The 17,956-nt window shown below is 48.6% G+C and overlaps 1 protein-coding gene across 5 annotated transcripts in view; it reads left to right on the forward strand.

The window, feature by feature from the left end:
* Positions 1-17,956, forward strand: part of SH3D19 (SH3 domain containing 19) — a 232,486-nt gene that overhangs the window by 201,445 nt on the left and 13,085 nt on the right. For all 5 annotated transcript variants that reach the window (XM_075543706.1, XM_075543704.1, XM_075543707.1 and 2 more), the window contains 8 exons: positions 211-272; positions 1,842-2,106; positions 5,417-5,485; positions 5,664-5,804; positions 10,329-10,401; positions 11,638-11,768; positions 14,026-14,084; positions 17,402-17,604. In XM_075543706.1, the coding sequence (XP_075399821.1) occupies positions 211-272; positions 1,842-2,106; positions 5,417-5,485; positions 5,664-5,804; positions 10,329-10,401; positions 11,638-11,768; positions 14,026-14,084; positions 17,402-17,604 (1,003 nt within the window). The remainder of the gene's footprint in view (positions 1-210; positions 273-1,841; positions 2,107-5,416; positions 5,486-5,663; positions 5,805-10,328; positions 10,402-11,637; positions 11,769-14,025; positions 14,085-17,401; positions 17,605-17,956) is intronic.

Below are 17,956 nucleotides of genomic sequence, written 5' to 3' on the forward strand. Positions count from 1 at the left end.
AGTGTCAGATTCCAGACCGCCACAATGAAACAAGCCACGTACATTTTTGTTTTGTTTGTTTCCCGGTACATATAAAAATTATCTTTGTACTATACTGTAGTCTATTAACTGCATTTCCATTTATAGATTCCACCCCCAAAGGTGTCCAGAGTACACAATCTATTATTTCAGAGTAACTTTAACTCAAACAGTGTATTTTAATATTCGCAGGAGTCTGAGCAAGCCGGTCAAGCAGGAGGTTCCGTGCGAGGGCCCCCCAGGTTGCCGCCAAGGTGCGTAAGTTCATGAAACTTAAAAAAAGGAAAGATGAGTCAGAGGCCTGGCTCCTTCCTCTCACCACTCTTGTGTTTTGGCCTCCGGTCTTCTTTGAGAGGTGTCTGAGATACGTCTACCCACAAGTTTACCCAGGCCACGGACCTACAGGCCGTTCCTGACAACAGGGAGTAGGCATCTCCGCCCCTCTCTTCCTGTTGCTGACAAGCCGATTCCAAAGCACGGCCACCCTGTGCACCAGAATACTATGTGCTCCACGCACATGACCTTTGTTTCTGGGTAGACTTGATCTTCAGCCTTTTAGTTAGCAGCTGAGCATGTGAACCATTTGTAGCACCCAGGGATGCTGTATTCCATCTACATCCCCCAAACACACACAAAGCAGCCTCACTGCCTCGAATCAGCTCCCACAAGGAGACCCTCTAGAACGAGGTCGAATGCTCCTGTGAGCTTCTGACGCTAACTCTTTACAGGAGTAGAAAGCCTCCTCTGTCCCTTGGAGTGGCTGCTGGTTTCAAACTGCTAACCTTTCAGTTAGCAACCCAACACATAGCCACTACGCCACCGGGGCTTCTGAGACAGCTCGATTACTGTTCTTAAAATCAACCAATGAAACTCATTCCCCAAACTAGCACAACTGCACTTCTGTTACCTGCCCATACATACCTGCATCCTATTGTGAGAAACCAGTCCGGTTTGGGCGTTTCCAAGGGAGGCGGGCCCTGTGAGCTCAGAAGTGACCCGTCCTTCTAAGCCCCAGAACCACTTTAACACAAGGCGGTGGTGTTATCAGAAAGTCGCTGTGTTGTACCTTTTTAGAAAGCCATCAGGATTAAGGAAGGGCTTTCAAGTAACAGATGAGCTATTCCATTTTCAGAACCAACTTTCTTAAAATTAATCTAAAGTTTGGTTTGAACAGTAGCTGCCCTTGTCATTGTTATAAAATGTGGATTTGCTGGGTCAAATCTGGCTCTCGGCGACACTGTGCACAGCAGAACAAGTGCCGTCCGGTCCCGCCCAGCCTCACGATTGTTCCTGTGCCTGAGCCCGTTGTTGCAGCCACTGTGTCCGTCCAACTTGTCAAGTCTCGGAGCTGTGGTAACACGGATATTAGGGATTTTCCATGTCCCTTTTCCAATCGTAAACAACACCTCGATGCCTGCTCTTTCACATGCCTTTCGTCTCAGGCTTTGGTGGAAAGTGCTATGCTCCCCGAAGAGTCATGGTGCGGTTAAGAGCAAATGGAACCTGGGAGAGCTCATGATAGTCAATGCTTGTTTGTCTTGGACTAATGAATCTCTTGTGCTGTATAAGAGGAAGCAGGAACCTCCTGGCACTTCCTTGAATAATATAATGTTTAATGCAGCGGTCATTTGCACAAAAATAGCATACTGTGCATGTTTCAGTAAATTCTGTTCCACTAGTATAAAGCTGAAAGACAAAATGTGTGTGTGTGTGTGTGTGTGTGTGTGTGTGTGTGTGTGTGTGAGAGAGAGAGAGAGGGGGGGGGCGGGTATAGAACCCAATACCAGTCAGAACTGACTGCTGGCCTCGACATTGACTTTCAGACCTGTAAATGGAAAAGTCACCCCGGCTCGACAAGGCCCCCCCAGGGAGCCCCCTAAGAGACCACCTCCCCCGAAGCTTTCTGCAGCCGGAACATCATGTAAAAAACTGCCTCTCAACCGATCCTCGTCTGACATGGATCTCCAGAGAAAACACAGCCACGTGGCATCTGGACTCTCGAAAGCCAAGAGTCAAGTCTTAAAAGCTCAAGATCCGGTGCTCCCCCCTCGCCCTAAGCCAGGACACCCCCTCTACAGGAAGTACATGGTAAGAGTTGCTGTAAAAACGTCAAGAGCTTTGTCCTAAAGTAAATGTAAAGCGCCTCTGGAACTTTGAACAATGAAACAGATATGGCATTGCCACCGCCGAGGCCAAAATGAGGGTAACTGACAGATATTAAAGGTTATTACTGCTACTGAGTAAAATGTAAAATAGCAGGAGGTGTGTATGAAAATGGCTGGTTTTGCTTATTTCTCTCTCCTTGAGTCTGACTGTCACAGTTTATTTGGAAGTTTTCATCAATAATTTAGATGGTTGGGGTGTTATTTTCTCTCCATGAGTGTTTTTCTCATCAGATAACGCTAAAGCTTTCTTTCTGTTTCCCAAATTTGAAAAATCGAATTGATTTGCTTTCTACTTCCATCAGGTTCATCAGCCCACCTCTAGAACAAACTACGTAAAACTGGTAGGAGTGTACTGCTTCACAGTGACATGACGACGTAGCTTCTTTTACATGACATGACATGACAAAGTGACATGACGACGTAGCTTCTAGCCAAGGTTGTAATGCATAGTCTTCCGTTGTTCTACACTTTGGTCTTTGATCTCAGAAATAACGTCACCTTGAACCATTATAGGTTTGTTGGTTTCTTTGAACCCTTCCTTAAAAACCCAACTCACGACCCTTGGGTGAGTTCTGAGACTGGTCCCGTAGGACAGAGTGGAACTGCCCCTGTAGCCCTTGAAGGAAGTAGAGCGCCTCCTCTTTCTCCATGGAGCAGCTGGTGGTTCCAAACTGCTGACCTTGAGATTCACAACCCGACGGGTAGCCCCTGGCACCACGGCCCCTGTTCCTTATTAAAGGGTGTCTTGTTATCTAGCGCTGCTGTACCAGAGATGCCGCACGTGGCCGGCAGAGCTTTATCTTCTCACAATGGAGGAAGCTAGCAGCGAGTCAGAGGAAAGCAGAGATGCCTCTGTTGATCGGAGGGAAAGTCCTTAGTCCTTGGCTCCGTGGTGGGTTTTCGTTTTTTGTTTAAGATCATTTTATTAGGGGCTCTTACAGTTCTTCTCATCCTTGGTGGTCTTTAAGGAGCCCCGAGGGCATCATGGTTACACTTTGGGCTGCTAACTGCAAGGGCAGCACTTTGAAACCCCCAACCGCTCCCAGTGGAGATTTACAGTCTTGGAAACCCCCAAGGGCACTTCTACCCTGTCCTCTGGGGTCGCTTTGATTCGGAATCAACTGGATGGCAGTGAGGCTTCTTGATGGCCTTTCTGTGGCATGGTGCCCCTCCTCTCCCATCTCTGCTTGTTTGTTTAATCTTTTTTGTATCTCAGAGGAGAGACTCAAGGCACATCTTATACTAACCCTTCCTCATCAACACAACAAAGACGATCATTCCTTAATGGGATTATAGGTCATGGGTGTAGAGGTGTAGGGTTTGCAACACATAACTTAGGGGAGGACACAATAACGCCATAACGGGAGGGGTAGTGCAGTCCTGCAGACTCTGAAACAGGGAACATTCTCGTGATAGAATGCAGTCATACTTTCTGGGAGGCGTAACCTAAACAACAAAAAGCGTCGCTGATGTGTGTTGTGTCCTAATGAGCCAGGCACCACGTTCAGAGCCACATTCAGGGGAGCAGATGCCACTGGCAGTTGACAGCACAGCTGTATAATAGTAATGAGGCATTTGAGAAATGAAAATAAAGGTGTGTTACAAGTGGTGTGTCTCTTTATGAAATAATTCCTTAAATCCCTCATTTTACCCAATCACTAAGGAGCCCTGGCAGTAGACTGGGCAAGCTCTCAACTACTAACCCAAATGCCGGTGGTTCAAAGCCACCCAGTGGCTCAAGGAAGAAACACCTGGAAATATGCTTCTACGAGAACTACACTGCGGAACAGGTCACTCTGTTCTAAGGGGTGGCTCTGAATCCAAAAATCAACTCAGTCACACCAGCCCTCCACTGAACTGCCAGCCTCCAGTGGATAAACCCAGCCCAGACTCTGGGTTCTCTGGGAGCTTTGGGACTGTGACCGAAATGCTGGGAAGGAGCCAGCCATTCCCTGTGTCCACATCTGTGGACCTGGATGATCCGAGGGCCCCGGCAGCCTCCCTTCCTCATTGGCAGTGAACTTGTGTGGTCACATTTCCCGGGTGTGCCTCTCATATAGTATACTGCTCTGACCTGCCCAGATCAGATTTAACCAACCAAGGCAGGGGACTGAGGCACCTGGCCAGGGCAGGGTGCAGATGGAAAAGGCATTGTAAGGGCAGACAGCTGAGTGGAACAACGGGTTTAACTAGATGCTGGATATCAGAGTGACTCTAAGAGGGGTTAAAGTACTGACGAAGAACACAGCTTTCCCCCAGATCCTGGATGCTTCCTCCCCCCAAGTACCATGATCCGAATTCTACCTTGCAGGACTGGATAGGGCAGAGGTTGTACACTGGTGCATGTGAGAGCTGGAGGCACAGAGAATCCAGGGTGGACGATACCTTCAAGACCAGGGGTGTGAGGGGTGATGCTGGGAGAGTAGAGGGTGAGTGGGTTGGAAAGGGGGAACTGATTACAAGGATCCACATGTAACCTCCTCCCTGGGAGACGGACGGCAGAGAAGGGTGGGGAGGGAGACTTCGGATAGGGCAAGATATGACAAAATAACAATGTATAAATTATCAAGGGCTCATGAGGGAGGGGGAAAAAAGAGGACCTGATGCAGAGGGCTTAAGTGGAGAGCAAATGCTTTGAAAATGATTAGGGCAAAGAATGTACGGATGTGCTTTATACAATTGATGTATGTATATGTATGGATTGTGATAAGAGTTGTATGAGCCCCTAATAAAATGTTAAAAAAAAAAAAAAAGATTCATGGCAAATGGAGGTCAGGGATAGAACATGAGTCCCTTAAGTGTCCAGGGCACTTGACAGACCTGCCCTGTGGGAAGGAGCTCTCCAGTTGTGGTTCTGGAGGGAACTGGATACCACATCTTCCTTTTACAGCAGGGGGTCTCCACCTTCCTCACGCCGCCACCCTTTCACACAGTTTCTCATGTGGCGGTGACCCCAACCACAGAATTATTTTCGTTGCTACTTCATAACTTTAATGTTGTTACTGTTGTGAATCCAGCAACCCCTGTGAAAGGATCATTCATTCGACCCCCATAGGGGTCATAACCCACAGGTTGAAAACCACTGTTTTAGAAGCCGTATAAAATGGGCCCGGGGCTCTGCATGGGAGCGTGAGGGAGCCACCATGAAGCGTCCATGCTAACTCCCCACAGCTCAGCCATGTATGAGGAGGTTAGTGGATGGCGAATAATCCTTTCATTGGTTTACATTTAAGCTGTCTGTGCCTCACGGGATGGCCAATGAAGACATTGTGGAGGAAAACCCCAGAGAAATCTCTTGTAAGGTAAAGCAGGAACCTTTCTTTACTAATGTAAAAAAAAAAAAATGCTGGCCTCTCTTACTTCGATTACACATGATTAAATGCTTTGGGCTCCACAGATTAAAATGTGAGGGGGGATGAAAAAAGTAATAATGTTTTATTAAATAATAATTGCTTCAGAGCGTGGTATTGTACCTTACAGCGAGAGGACGTCCTTGTGACGCTGACGCAGGAGGAAAATCATTACCTGGAATGCCAAAGGGGAGAAGACCCTGGCAGAGTGCACCTGTCTCAGCTGAAGACCACCACCCCACGTGATGAGCATCTTCAGACCCGACCAAAGGTAAGTACTTAATACCACCCGGCCCCGAGCCGCACGGCAGCACATTTCACAGGACTGTTATATCTCATCTTTGGGTGTTTATTAGCACATTCATTCTAACCAGAATGAAAATCACCGCTGCATTTCACGCCATTCTGGAAATAAACTACTTCTCAGAGGCTCGCGCTGCGTCCCCATCATGTGGTGTGCTGGCGGCCTTCTTACGTGGGGAAAAACAGACACCCGAGTCTGGGCGTTCGCTTCCAACCGCGAGATATTTGTTGGCTCGTGGTTTTTAAAATAATGTGAACATGTTTTACCCGACGTGTCAGAGAGTAGTGATCCAAAGAAAGGGTCGCTATTTTAAAGAGAGCCTGTGATGGCAAAGTCTAAAGTTAAGAAGCACCCGCCTCCAGACGTAAACTTCGCGTAAGACTAATTCCTCTGGCTGTCGAGCATCAAATGACGCCGTGTGATCCGACACGCACCCGTGCGCCACGCTGGGCCTGACCACTTTGTGGCTCCGTGCAGAAAGCCATGAGGATGGACGGTCATTTCCGGGACCACAGGAATGTCCCTGGGCAAGGTGGGGCGGCATCTTTGTAACGAGGCCGCCGAAGTAAAAACTGCCCGATCGCTGAGTGAGCGCGTCATCCTGGAGAATATGTACCTCCAAGAAGCTCAGCTGCCGAGCCCTGCGCCCAGGTCCCCACCCTGACAGCCCCGTCTTCCTCCTTCGAAGGCAATTTCTGTTGCAAAATTAGCTGAGAAACCAGCGTGCAGGAGCTGCCTGCGGGGATGAAGCTCGCTGCCGGGGGACCCTGAACAGCCTCAGGGTGGCTCACCCAGACCTGGTGGGAGAGAGAGAGACAGAGAGAGAGAATATCTGGTGGGTGGGTGGGTGGGTGGGTGGAGAGAACCAGAACAAAATAGAAAATGTATCACGTGCCTGTGATTAAAAGGGGGAAAACAAAAATTAGCAGATGCGCAAGCGCATTAGCAACGTCCACTTAAAGGTGCGTTCCTTCTGCGGGGCTGGGGTGCGGCGTCCGCGGAGGGAGACGTGGTCACCAGAGCCAGGGGCCGCACAGGCGGCGCAGGGTGAGACCCCGTTCCAGAGTCAGGCGTAGCCGCAGGGACTACAAGCTAGGCGTGGAAGGGCGCTCTGAATCCCCTGTATACACGGATCCTCGTGAAACGAGCCTACAGGTTTTCTTTTTAATACGGTTTTTTAAACAATTGCAGAGCATGAAGTCAAAGATACATAGAAGGCACAACAGTTTGCCTGGGGGGGGAGGTGGTAGGGGGGGTGTTCAGACTTGGGAGTTTTTGTTTTTATTTTTTAACAGAAATTAAGCACAGAACATGAACAGTTCAAGAGAAAAGCCTACTGGTTGGACTCTACTACACATTTAATCTCTCCTGATTTTGATGTCAGTGTTGAAAACAGCAGGTTTTGATAGTGTTTTGTGATGGCAAAGAAAAATACTGTAATACTTTAAATTCTATCTCAAAACATACCAACTAAGAATTGAATTGTCAATGGTAATTTCTATACACCAAAAGGTCATCGGGACTCTCAAAAGAAGAAACAAAGTTAGTTTTTCTTGCCTCTGAAATGTTTTATCAAGGACATTAGGCCTCTACTCAAGTCCTCCCCAATGCAAGAACGCTGTGTTCTACTGACCTGGTGTTTTGCACACCTTCCCAATGATCTCTGACGTCATAATGGGTGCATAAGCAAATGTGGTGAAGAAAGCTGACGGTGCCCAGCTATTAGAAGATTTAGCATCTGGGGACTTAAAGCCTTGAAGGTAAACAAGCGGCCAACTAGCAGAGAAGCAGCAAAGCCCACATGGAAGAAGCACACAAGCCTGTGTGATCACGAGGTGTCGATGGGATCAGGTGTCAGGCATCAAAGACCCAAAATAAACAATCATATCGATGGGAACAAGAAGGATCAGAGTGGAGACCCAAAGCCCATCTATAGACAATAGGACAGCCTCTCACAGAAGTCACAAGGAAGGGACGAGCCAGCTACGGTGCAGTATAGCACTGATGAAACACACAACATCCCTACTTCTTTAATGCTCCCCCCTGTGATGACTCCAGTTCTAGTTGACAAATCCAGCTAAACTGGAGCATGTGCGCTGGTTCAGAAAGAGCTCTCGCCACACATAATGCAGGGCAGATCAACCCCTCAGGAACAATAATGGAAATAGCAATACCATGAAGATAAGGGGAAGGTTGGAGGAGAAGAGGGAGAAAGGGGGAACTGGTCAGCTCGCAGTGATTGATGTACAAATCCTATTTGTCCACAAACTTTCTGACGCTCCCTCACATTTTATAAGCATATGAATTTATGGTAGATGAATTATATCTCAATAAAGATATTTTAAGAGTTAAAGGAAAAGAGTGTAGCATGTGAACAATAAATATTAGGTATTTTTATTACTACCCATATATATATTAGCAATTATAGTCATATTAGGAAGAGCTTTGAAATCCATTAACTATACCTAGCAGATATCCAGGAGGGTGTGGACTGAGTTGTACTGACCCATCATGGGCAAACCTATGTAACCTGTTCTGCTCACCTTTGATTGGCGAGGCCAGGCTCCCAGGCTAATGAGCAGCTCTCGATTCTTGCCACCATTGAGCCGTGGGAACCCCTATGGGTTTCCTACATTGTATCTGTTGAAAGCCCCAGTCTGTCTCCCAAGTTGCTGCTGGCGGTTTTGAGCCTGGGGGCCGCAGACCAACGCATAAACGGCTCCACTGGCAGGGCTCCTTTAATGAGCAGCGGGGTCAGGATATGCAGACGTGAAGGCAGAGAAAGGAAGCTATAACTAAGTGACACGATTCACTGATCCCTGCCCTTCCTGTTAAAGAACAGAGGTCGGTTCTCTTGTTGTTCTGATGGCTGCAGGTCCAGCAGCAGAGCAGTTCGTTCAGTCCGCTCGAGGGGAAGAGCCTCCTTCGTTCAGGACGCCCCGGCGTGGCTTGGCATCATTCCTTGACTTTGACATGCACTCTCACGTGGTTCTTCCCCTTGTGTGGCTCTGTTTCTGCCTCGTCTCCTTTTATCAAACACCAGTCATGGAAGATGAGGGGTCTACCTACACTGGTGTCACTGATAGTACTGTCCAAGAAAGACTCTACTTCCCCAAACGGGGTCACAGTCACGGGCGCAAGGGTTGGAACTTCCGCCTATCTCTTCAGCATAGATCACATTCAATCCAACTCTGGTAACTTAATATCATAAGCCACCATCAGCCATTGCCGTCTTGATGTAAGTGAGTATGCCCGCTTATTTTTACTTGGAGAGAAGGTGCCCTGGAGGCCTAGTAGGTTAAGCATTGGGCTACTAGCCACAAGGTTAGCTGTTCAAAACCACAAGCCACCCCTCAGGAGAGAAACGGCATTCTCTGATCCCCTAAAAAGTTTCAGCCTCAGACACCCACAGGGTGTTGCTGGGAGCCAGAATCGTGAAGGAATGTGGCACGCTTCCACAGGTGCATTTGGGCTGGGCGAGCTCGTGAGATCTGGGTAAGGCCCTGAGCCAAGGTCCTGCAGGTGGACGCAACTCTGCGGACCGCCATCCACAAAGGTGTGATCTGGAGGGCCCAGCGTGGCCAGGGAGCACTCACGGGAATAGGTGTGTTAACTGCCCCGAGTGGGAGAGGTCATGAAGGAAATGAAGGGACACCCAATTCTGGCCCTGCTCTTTGCACAGGCCTGCTGGCTCCAAGCACTCTCTCCCCCGGGACCTGCTGGCGATGGTGGTGCTGCCTAAACCTTTCGTTTCTCAGACCGAGACTGCGCACTGCGTTCACCGAGGAAGGGTCCCTCTGGGTGTGCACTCGCCCCTCTAGCCCACCCACGGGCAATTGGCTTGGTGGCTGGAGAGTGCGGGGTTCTCTTTGCTAATTTACTTAGAATTATTGCCGAGGAAACCATTCAGGTGAAACAGAAAACCCAGACCAGGCCTGGGCGTCAGCGTTACTTCCAGATTAAAGACGAAACTCTGTTAGGTAGCAATACGTGAAATCGATTTTATATTTGTGAATCAAACTTTTGTGGGAACCCGTTAGCTCCTTTCATTGCGAAAGGCAGGGACATAAATCTCAGCATGTCCATTCTAACGAGGGCCACGACACTGTCCTCCAGCTTTAATCCCGGTCACAGTTTCCTGGAATATGCCCCCTCTGAAATGGAAAGAGCAAAAACCAGTGTTTGCAGGTAGACTGAGTACTGTTGAAGATAAAAATAAAAGAAAAGGTTTTGTTGTACGGTCATGGTGTAAGAAACAAAAAGACCCCGCTAGGGATGTGGGTCGGTGACCGTTATGCTGCCCTTTCAGGGCTAGGACACATGCCTTCTCACCTTGATGAGAGTTGCTTATTTGGTTCAGCGATGAGGTTCGCATCCTTAATGTTATGGTGTAAAGAGGACTCTGCTGTCAGAGTGGGTCCCAGAGTGAATGACAGGTCCAGCACCCAGTCAGCCACTTCCTTCACAGCCCTCTTTCCTTCCGCCCCTAAGGATCCAAGCCACCCTCCGAAGCCTGCTGACCGGAGTGCCCCGCACGCCGTGGTTCTTCATGATTTCCCAGCAGGTACGGACACACATAACCAGGAGCAGGCCCCCTGCCCAGCTCTGCCTCTCCAGGCCATCCCCCTGCGTGCCTGCGCCTACAGAGCCCGAGACTGGGGGGACCACGGTATCCATCCCTCAGACTTCCACAAGGGTTGGTTGCACCGGCATTGCAGAGAGCTCAGCAGCGGGCCCTTGCCTTTGACACGCTCAGAGGCGAGAGCATGGTTTCCCTGGCAAAGAAGGAGATTGCCCGTTAGTTACCAACGTTTTCATTCTTTCAAAACTCAACTCACCGCCATCGAGGCGATTCTGACCCTACTGCCCCGATGGGTTTCGTAGGGCACTTCCTCTCTGTCTCGTGCAGAGGCTGGTGCACCCGCACCACTGACCTGGTAGTTAGCAACCTTTCAGAGTGCCAATTAATGAGCTGCGTTGAAATTTAGTATAATTTAATAGGTTCTTGCATGCTAAGAATTGCAAAGCCTACATCCGTTATCTCCCTCTGAGATCACGGAGTCTTGGTGGTGTTATGCAGTATGCATTGGGCTGCTGCCTGCAAGGTCAGCTGTTTGAGTTCACCAGCCGCTCTGCAGGAGAAAGACGAGGCTTTCTGCTCCCATCAAGATGGACAGCCTCAACCCATAAGGGCAGGGCAGGTCTCCACTGTCAAATGAGTCCGAATGGACTCGATGGCAGTGAGCTCTTCCTATCAACGAAATCAAAGTATAAATTTATTTTATCATCATTAACTTCAATCAATAAGCTCATTTTTTTAAAAACTGCTTGCTAAACTGATTTTTATTTGAGTGTGGGTACCTTGTTATATATACTCCCTCAGTGTTATTTCCAAGTTGGAATGATGTGTAAGTCTAATGGAGAACCTGATGGGAATAGTTAACTATGTTTGTAAAGCCCCTGGAGTGCTCAATGTGCCTCCATGTAACTAGCGGCAGGGGTGTCTGTAGAGACAGTGGGGACCATTGGCCAACCCCATGTTTGTATTCCTAACCTCTCTCGTGAGTGCAGGCAGAGGAAAGAGACTAAAGCTGGTCTTTTAAAAAGGGAGCTCACCCAGGAGTCCCCAAAAGCAAGGGCATTGGGTAAAAGTCTATTTGGGTCCTAGAGTCTTTCTCGGGATCAGCTGTGAGTCCTGTGCCTCCGTGGACAGCACCGCACGCGTCTCTGCGCTCTCTCCGAGTCAGATCCGCAGCCTGGACGCTTCCTTGTCCTCCGTGATCATCGTTTTATATTACAGAGCAAGCGGATGACTTGAACCTCATTTCTGGAGAAATTGTTTACCTCCTGGAAAAAGTAGATGCCGACTGGTACAGAGGAAGATGTAGACACCAGATTGGTCTGTTTCCTGCCAACTACGTCAAAGTGATTGTGAGTTCTTTCCCTTGGAATGGGTTTATCGCCCCTGCACAGGAGAGGGTCAGTGGGGAAAATGGGGATCTAGGTGCTTGCGTTCCCGTTCTCGCTTTCCCTTACCTGTTTGGCGTCTGGAAATTTTTTTAAGCATCATGGTTCTTTCAAATAGGTTGATTATTATTGGGTCATGGGGTGTGAGACCGTAATGCCAAAATGCTGTCTGAAATCCTAAAGTGAAACCCCACCTCATGGTGAACTGATAAAGCAACTATTCTTGGAGGGGGTTCATGCTCCGACAGATAGATTTTAACTCTTAGAGATATTTAGGGAAAGCTCATTAACTGGTTCGAAGTTGTGCTTAACGCGATGGGTTCCAGTTGTCTGATCCTCAACTGAACACGGGGTGATGTAGGGGCAGCAACGTCCCCTTCCATTGTGCTGGGGTCACCAGGAGGTGGGTTGACGGCAACAGCTGACAACACAAACACCCTGTGTGAGACACCAAGGTGTGGCTCGCTCATCACTGGTTTTACACTGCGCTTTGTTTGTGGGTTCTTTCGTCCTCCAAACACAAATCTATTTGGAAATACTGAAGTGCTTTCTCCGGAGCTGATGTGTTGTTGGGTGCCGCCTAGTCCATGCGGGCTCAGAGCCACCCTGCGCACAACAGAATGACACCCTGCGCAGCCCTGGGCCACCCTCACCACGGGTGTCAGGGTTGAGCCCATTGCTGGAGCCACTGTGTTAATCCATCTCATCAGGGGGCTTCCTCTTACTGGCGATCCATTCATGATGTTTCACAAAATACTTTTAAATCTGAGTGGGGAGGATTAACTCTAGCATCAGAGTTGAGTGCACCCTTCCCACCTCACTCGTGACAGCAGACCGCTATAAAGGCCCCGTCAGTGCTAAGCCGAGGCGGCTCTGAAGTATAGGAGTACAATCAGACTGCCACTTGAACATTTATATCCACAGAAAGAGGTCTCAGTCCCTGATATTACTTAATGGTACTGGAAAATGTCAATAAAAGCCAGCTTAAGGAGTTGAACCTAATAGCTTAGGAGAAAAAGCAAATAATCCTCTATTACACCAGAAACTCAGAAAACACGTATAGTAGTAGAACCTCTATTTTTCAAATACAAATGTATTTGAGTCTCTTAGATTACCAAATAAATAAATAAATGTGCCTCTTTGAAAAACTGCGCAGTCTGTGCATGCCCTGATTCTTTGGAGAGATCCAACCACACTCTTTAAATTAATATTAAGAATAATGTTAGTTTTAGGCCTCCTCCTCATTTTTCTTCTGCCCAATGGAGCAGTGCTTTTTAAAGCACAATTACTACACCAAAATCAATCATGCTGCGTTTGCCACATTATTGGTCTGAGGGTTATTTCTTAGCCCACAGTTTAAAAGATTGTTTTAAAACTTGGGACTTTTCGAATTCATCAAGAAGGCCCTGATTGGTTTAATATAAACCCCAAAGCCTTAAGTAGTTTTCAGACTGCGTGCATCATGGCCAAATATTTTATGGAACCCAGCTCTGCTGAGCCTGGTAACTGAGATTTTCCATAAAGTGCTTCCCTCTCAATAAATGCCCAGTAAGCATTTCTTATCTATTCACATCAAATGAAAAAATAATAACAATAGGTATGTCAGAGTCATGAGTCCCAGAGTGATGCTATGGAAAGAATCCACAAGTTGGATCAAAATGTTTTATTTGGGGTCAGGAGAGTACTGCAGAATTCTTCAGGCTCTTGAGTAGCTGTGACAGGGTACCGATGTCTGACGGCACAGGTGCCCAAGCCGTGGGATGGGGCAAACTCAGTCGGGGATGGAGCGATATTGATATACTTGTTCTAATAAATAACAGGACTGGAGGCAACATCAGTCACTTTTTTTCCCCAAAAAACAAAACTCAATCAAACAAAATAATTAACAAAATTCAAAGTAAGACCACCGTCATTTGGTTAACACCTAACGAAACTGGTGGATGTCAGTGATGCACTTCCTGTTAAACCCGTTGACCTCACACCCACAAGAACGCCTGGCCCCTTTGTGTGCCAGAGCAGAACTGCACCCCCGTGGGCTCTCCACAGCTGATTGGGGGTATAGAGGCCTCGCGGAGACTCAAGCCACCAACCTTGAGGTTAGCAGTTGAACACATTAACTAACCGTTTATATCATCTTCATACTTAACATTGAATCTATCACAGTAAACCCTGAAGAAAGGAAAAAACAAACCAATTGTTCCTTTGATTTTGTCTTTCCTAGATTGATATTCCGGAAGGAAGAAATGGGAGCAGAGGATCGGTTTCATCTCATGGTGTTAAGTAAGTTTTTTGTTTTGCGTGTGATTTTTTTCCCCCTGAAATGGCTCAAGAAGAGGGAGGATGCTTTGCAAATGATGAGGGCAGCAGATGTACAAATGTGCTGGACGGACGGACAGACGGATGGATGGACGGATGGATGGTGATCAGAGTTGCACGAGCCCCCAATAAAATGATTTAAAATATATGAAGTGGCAAGTATCTTAGTTATCTAATGTACAGAAGTGGGTGGCTTAGCAAACAAACGTTGATTCCCTCACAGTGGAGGAGAGTAAAAGTTGAATTCAGGGTACCAGCTCGGGGCAGGCCCTCTGTCGGCTGTAGGGGAAGGTCCTTTACTCTTGAGCTTCTGAGCCTGGACCACTCCCACCTGGCTTAGCATCTTTCTGCTCTTCCTCGTGTGTGTGTGTGTGTGTGTGTGTGTGTGTGTGTCCTCACTTGTCTATCTCAAAAGAAACTAACTCAACATATACCCTACCCAGATCCTACCTCACTAACTAACATGACAAGGACAGCCCAGGCTCAAATGGGCTCATAACCAGCATGGAGGATTTAGTACACATACTTGGAGGCAGGGGGAGCACACATAATTCAATCCATAACATCAAATATTTACATCATAAGAAAATCATCAAGCATAAACACTTGATGTGGGTGATGATTCGGATTCTCCGTGTATCTTTTTAATTATAAGGAAAAGGGGTGGGGACTGTACTGGGGAAAGTGTGCTTGTTTTAAAAACCTTAGAGGATTAAAATTCAAATGCAATATGCTGGGAGAAGATGACATAAGCCTAAGCCCCCCCCCGCCCATCCTACCCCCCCCAGATCAATGCAGGTGTGCAGAGCATCACCCAGGGGCACCATGTGGATGCTTCCCACAGCCTGGCCTCCACTCGCTTGTCTCCTCAGTGTCCCAGCGATGCGGCCACAAAACCCCACACCTCCATGCCTTTGAAGAAGCAAATTCAGGCTCTTGTGACGGGCTTAGCTGAAGTCTGGTGGCATCGTGGTTACAAGGTGGGCTGCTAACCACAAAGCCGGCAGTTTGAAACCGCCAGCCGCTCCACAGGAGAAAGCCGGGGCGTTCTGCTCAGGTCAGGAGTTACAGCCTCGGAAACTGAGGAAACTGACGGGGCGGTCCGGCCCTGTCATCGACTAGCTGGCAGTGAGTTGTTTTTTTGTTGAGGGGCTGAAGTTTGACTTCAGGGCTGGCCTCTCAGGAAAGCTGTTCTCTGTCTCCCTTGGGGGAGGATCTTTTCAGCGCCTCAGTTCCTTAGCCCAAGACTAAACCTCACTGCCCTCTGAGGCCCACGCACAGACAGCAGCCCTAGAGGACAGCCACCATAGAGGAAATGCCGCTGTGGGCCTTTCCGGGACTGTCGCTCCTTACAGGGGCAGAAAACCCCCGTGTCTCCCAAGGAACCGCTGACCTGGCAGGTAGCAGCCCGACTCGAACCAGCAGGCCACCAGGGCGCCTTGGGAGCCCTCCTGCAGTAGCTGCCTTCCCGGTCAGCGCTTTCCTCTACCACCCACTCAGCTGTTTTATAACTCGGAGCTGATCAGGCTTAGGGTCTCCTTTAATGGGTCCAGCTGAGTGTAAAGCAACACCTAACCAGTGCAAGCGTCTCCCTCCCATGATTCTTCACACACACACACCCCACCACCACACCACCCCCAGAGCGCCAGACCCTCCCATGCATGCCAGAGTTTGTGCCAGCCCCGTGCCACATTCAAACTCACCAGGCAATGCTCAGTGCCCTCCCAAGCCCTGTTAGCAACCACAGCCCCCGAGGGTCTGTTTCTTTGTCATGCTCTCTCGCTCACCTACCTCTCTTGCTCACTCCCCTGTCTCGTTCCAACTTGCCCCCCCACCCATCTACCCCCTCCCACACACAGACACACCTGCTTACTCTCACCGCTGGCTATTCCAGACCTCAGTTTCTCTGACCTCCCTTCACCCTGCTTCTCTGCTCTCCTGGTCTGGAAAAACTCAGAGTTCTCTTTCCATGAATGCCTCTTTTCAGTTCGTCTAATGTTCCTGTTATCATTAGCATGACAAACAATTCCCAAGTAGGGCCCCATCCACAAGGATAGGGAGGGGCCAGAGTCCAGCACAGCTTTTGGGGGGACACAGTTCAATCCGTGGAAACATCCAATGCCTTTGGGTGTTGATCTACCAAGTAGCTTGTATCAGGTTCAGATCTTTTTGGTGGGGACCCCTGGTGGCAGAGTGATTACGCATTGTGACGTGATCTGCAGGTGTTTGGGGTCCTAGCAGATGGTTAAACTCCTAGGCATTTTTGGTTTGTGTCAAGAGGAACTAGGAGGAGGCCAAGGAAGGGTTAAGTTTGCCTGGTCTGCCTTTTTATCTGAAGACCTGTCTGGGAATTTATATGCCCTTTTATGCATAGCTGTAACTCCTTGTGACTTAGAGACCTGCCACAATGAAACTAGATTGTAGTTAAATAAGCAAACCAAGAGAATTCACTACCTGCTGAAGACTGTAAACCTGTCTTTGAATAGGTCAGACAGGAAGGGGTAGGCCAGAGGACAATAGAACATAAATGCAAAGGTTACCACAAATAAGAAAACTTCGATGCTTGAACAGTTGGCTTCTGTTTAAGGTCCATTTTTCTCCTATGTTTAAGCAGGATTGACTGTGTCAGCAGATTGCAGTTCAAGTGGGCTTTTGCAATCTTTGCTCCATTGACCTGACTTAAATTACAATGTGATTGGAGCCGGGACCAGTTTTTTTCTCACCAGCCAATTGCTTCTCCTTAGCCTGTTGCTGTTGAGCCCGCCTTTCTAAAGCCAGTGTGCCTCCCATCAGAGCTTTGGTGTGAGACTGGCCTCCCAGCGACACAGGGTTAGCTCTGCCCTTATGTTCTTTTCAATCAGAATTGCAGATTACTTAAGTATCCTTCTAGTTCTTAGAAATGAAGCCTTTAAAAGGCCTTTACATCTCCGCTAAGAAGGAGATGTTTTTAACAAACCATTTTTAAAAGCACAGTGTTCAGTGTAGGATTAAGTGGTGGGAGACGATGGGCCTGGTTGGTTTTCTTCAAAGCTTCTCCTTGTGGTTTTGAAGGTCTGTCTGTCCCTTCAGCCCTGGCGGGTCCTGTCCGAGCCGGCCGGGCCTTCTGCTGGGCCAGTTGGGCTTCCTGCTCCGGGCTTCATGGGGTTCGCCCCCTGAGCTAAAGGCAGTGCATGCACCACTGGGGGTTTCGGCTGGGCGTGAGGAGACAGGATGAGGAATGAAGATGTTCAGAACGTCACGAACTCTCCAGCTGAAAGCACCACATGTCCCTCTTTGCTCAGAGGCGCCAGATGTGTTGCTCGGTTTGAATATATCGGGGACCAAAAGGATGAGCTGAGCTTCTCCGAGGGCGAAGTGATCCTCCTTACAGAGCACGTGAATGAGGACTGGGCCCGGGGCGAGCTTCGAGGCAGAACTGGGATTTTCCCCGTGAGCTTTGTGGAACTTGTGGAGGAGGCCCAGCCCGCGGGCGCCGGTGCTGTCGGTGAGTGCGCTGCCTTCCATCCGTCCTGACCCCGGGAGCCGCACAAGGCTAACGTGCCTCCCAACCCCACGCTTCATACGGTAGACAGAAACATGATCTTTTCCTATGAGAATTTGCTAATTATCAGGGTAAAGTCTCCTAGAGCTGGTGTTGGATGTTTTTGATACATAACAATAGGTTTCTTTCAGGAAAGCCCTGGGGAAGAAAACATAAAGGCTTTAGAAGCTGAACTGGGTGGTAGCATTTCATGTGTGTCCCCTTCACTCAGAGCGGAGAGAGCGGTCCAGAGAAGGAGGTACCGGGGCAGGGCTGTCCACACAGTCAATGCGGGCGAAGTCTGGTCTAGAATTAG

The sequence above is a fragment of the Tenrec ecaudatus genome, chromosome 3 (genome assembly GCF_050624435.1).
Source record: "Tenrec ecaudatus isolate mTenEca1 chromosome 3, mTenEca1.hap1, whole genome shotgun sequence".
In the NCBI taxonomy this organism is placed as follows: Eukaryota; Metazoa; Chordata; class Mammalia; order Afrosoricida; family Tenrecidae; genus Tenrec; species Tenrec ecaudatus.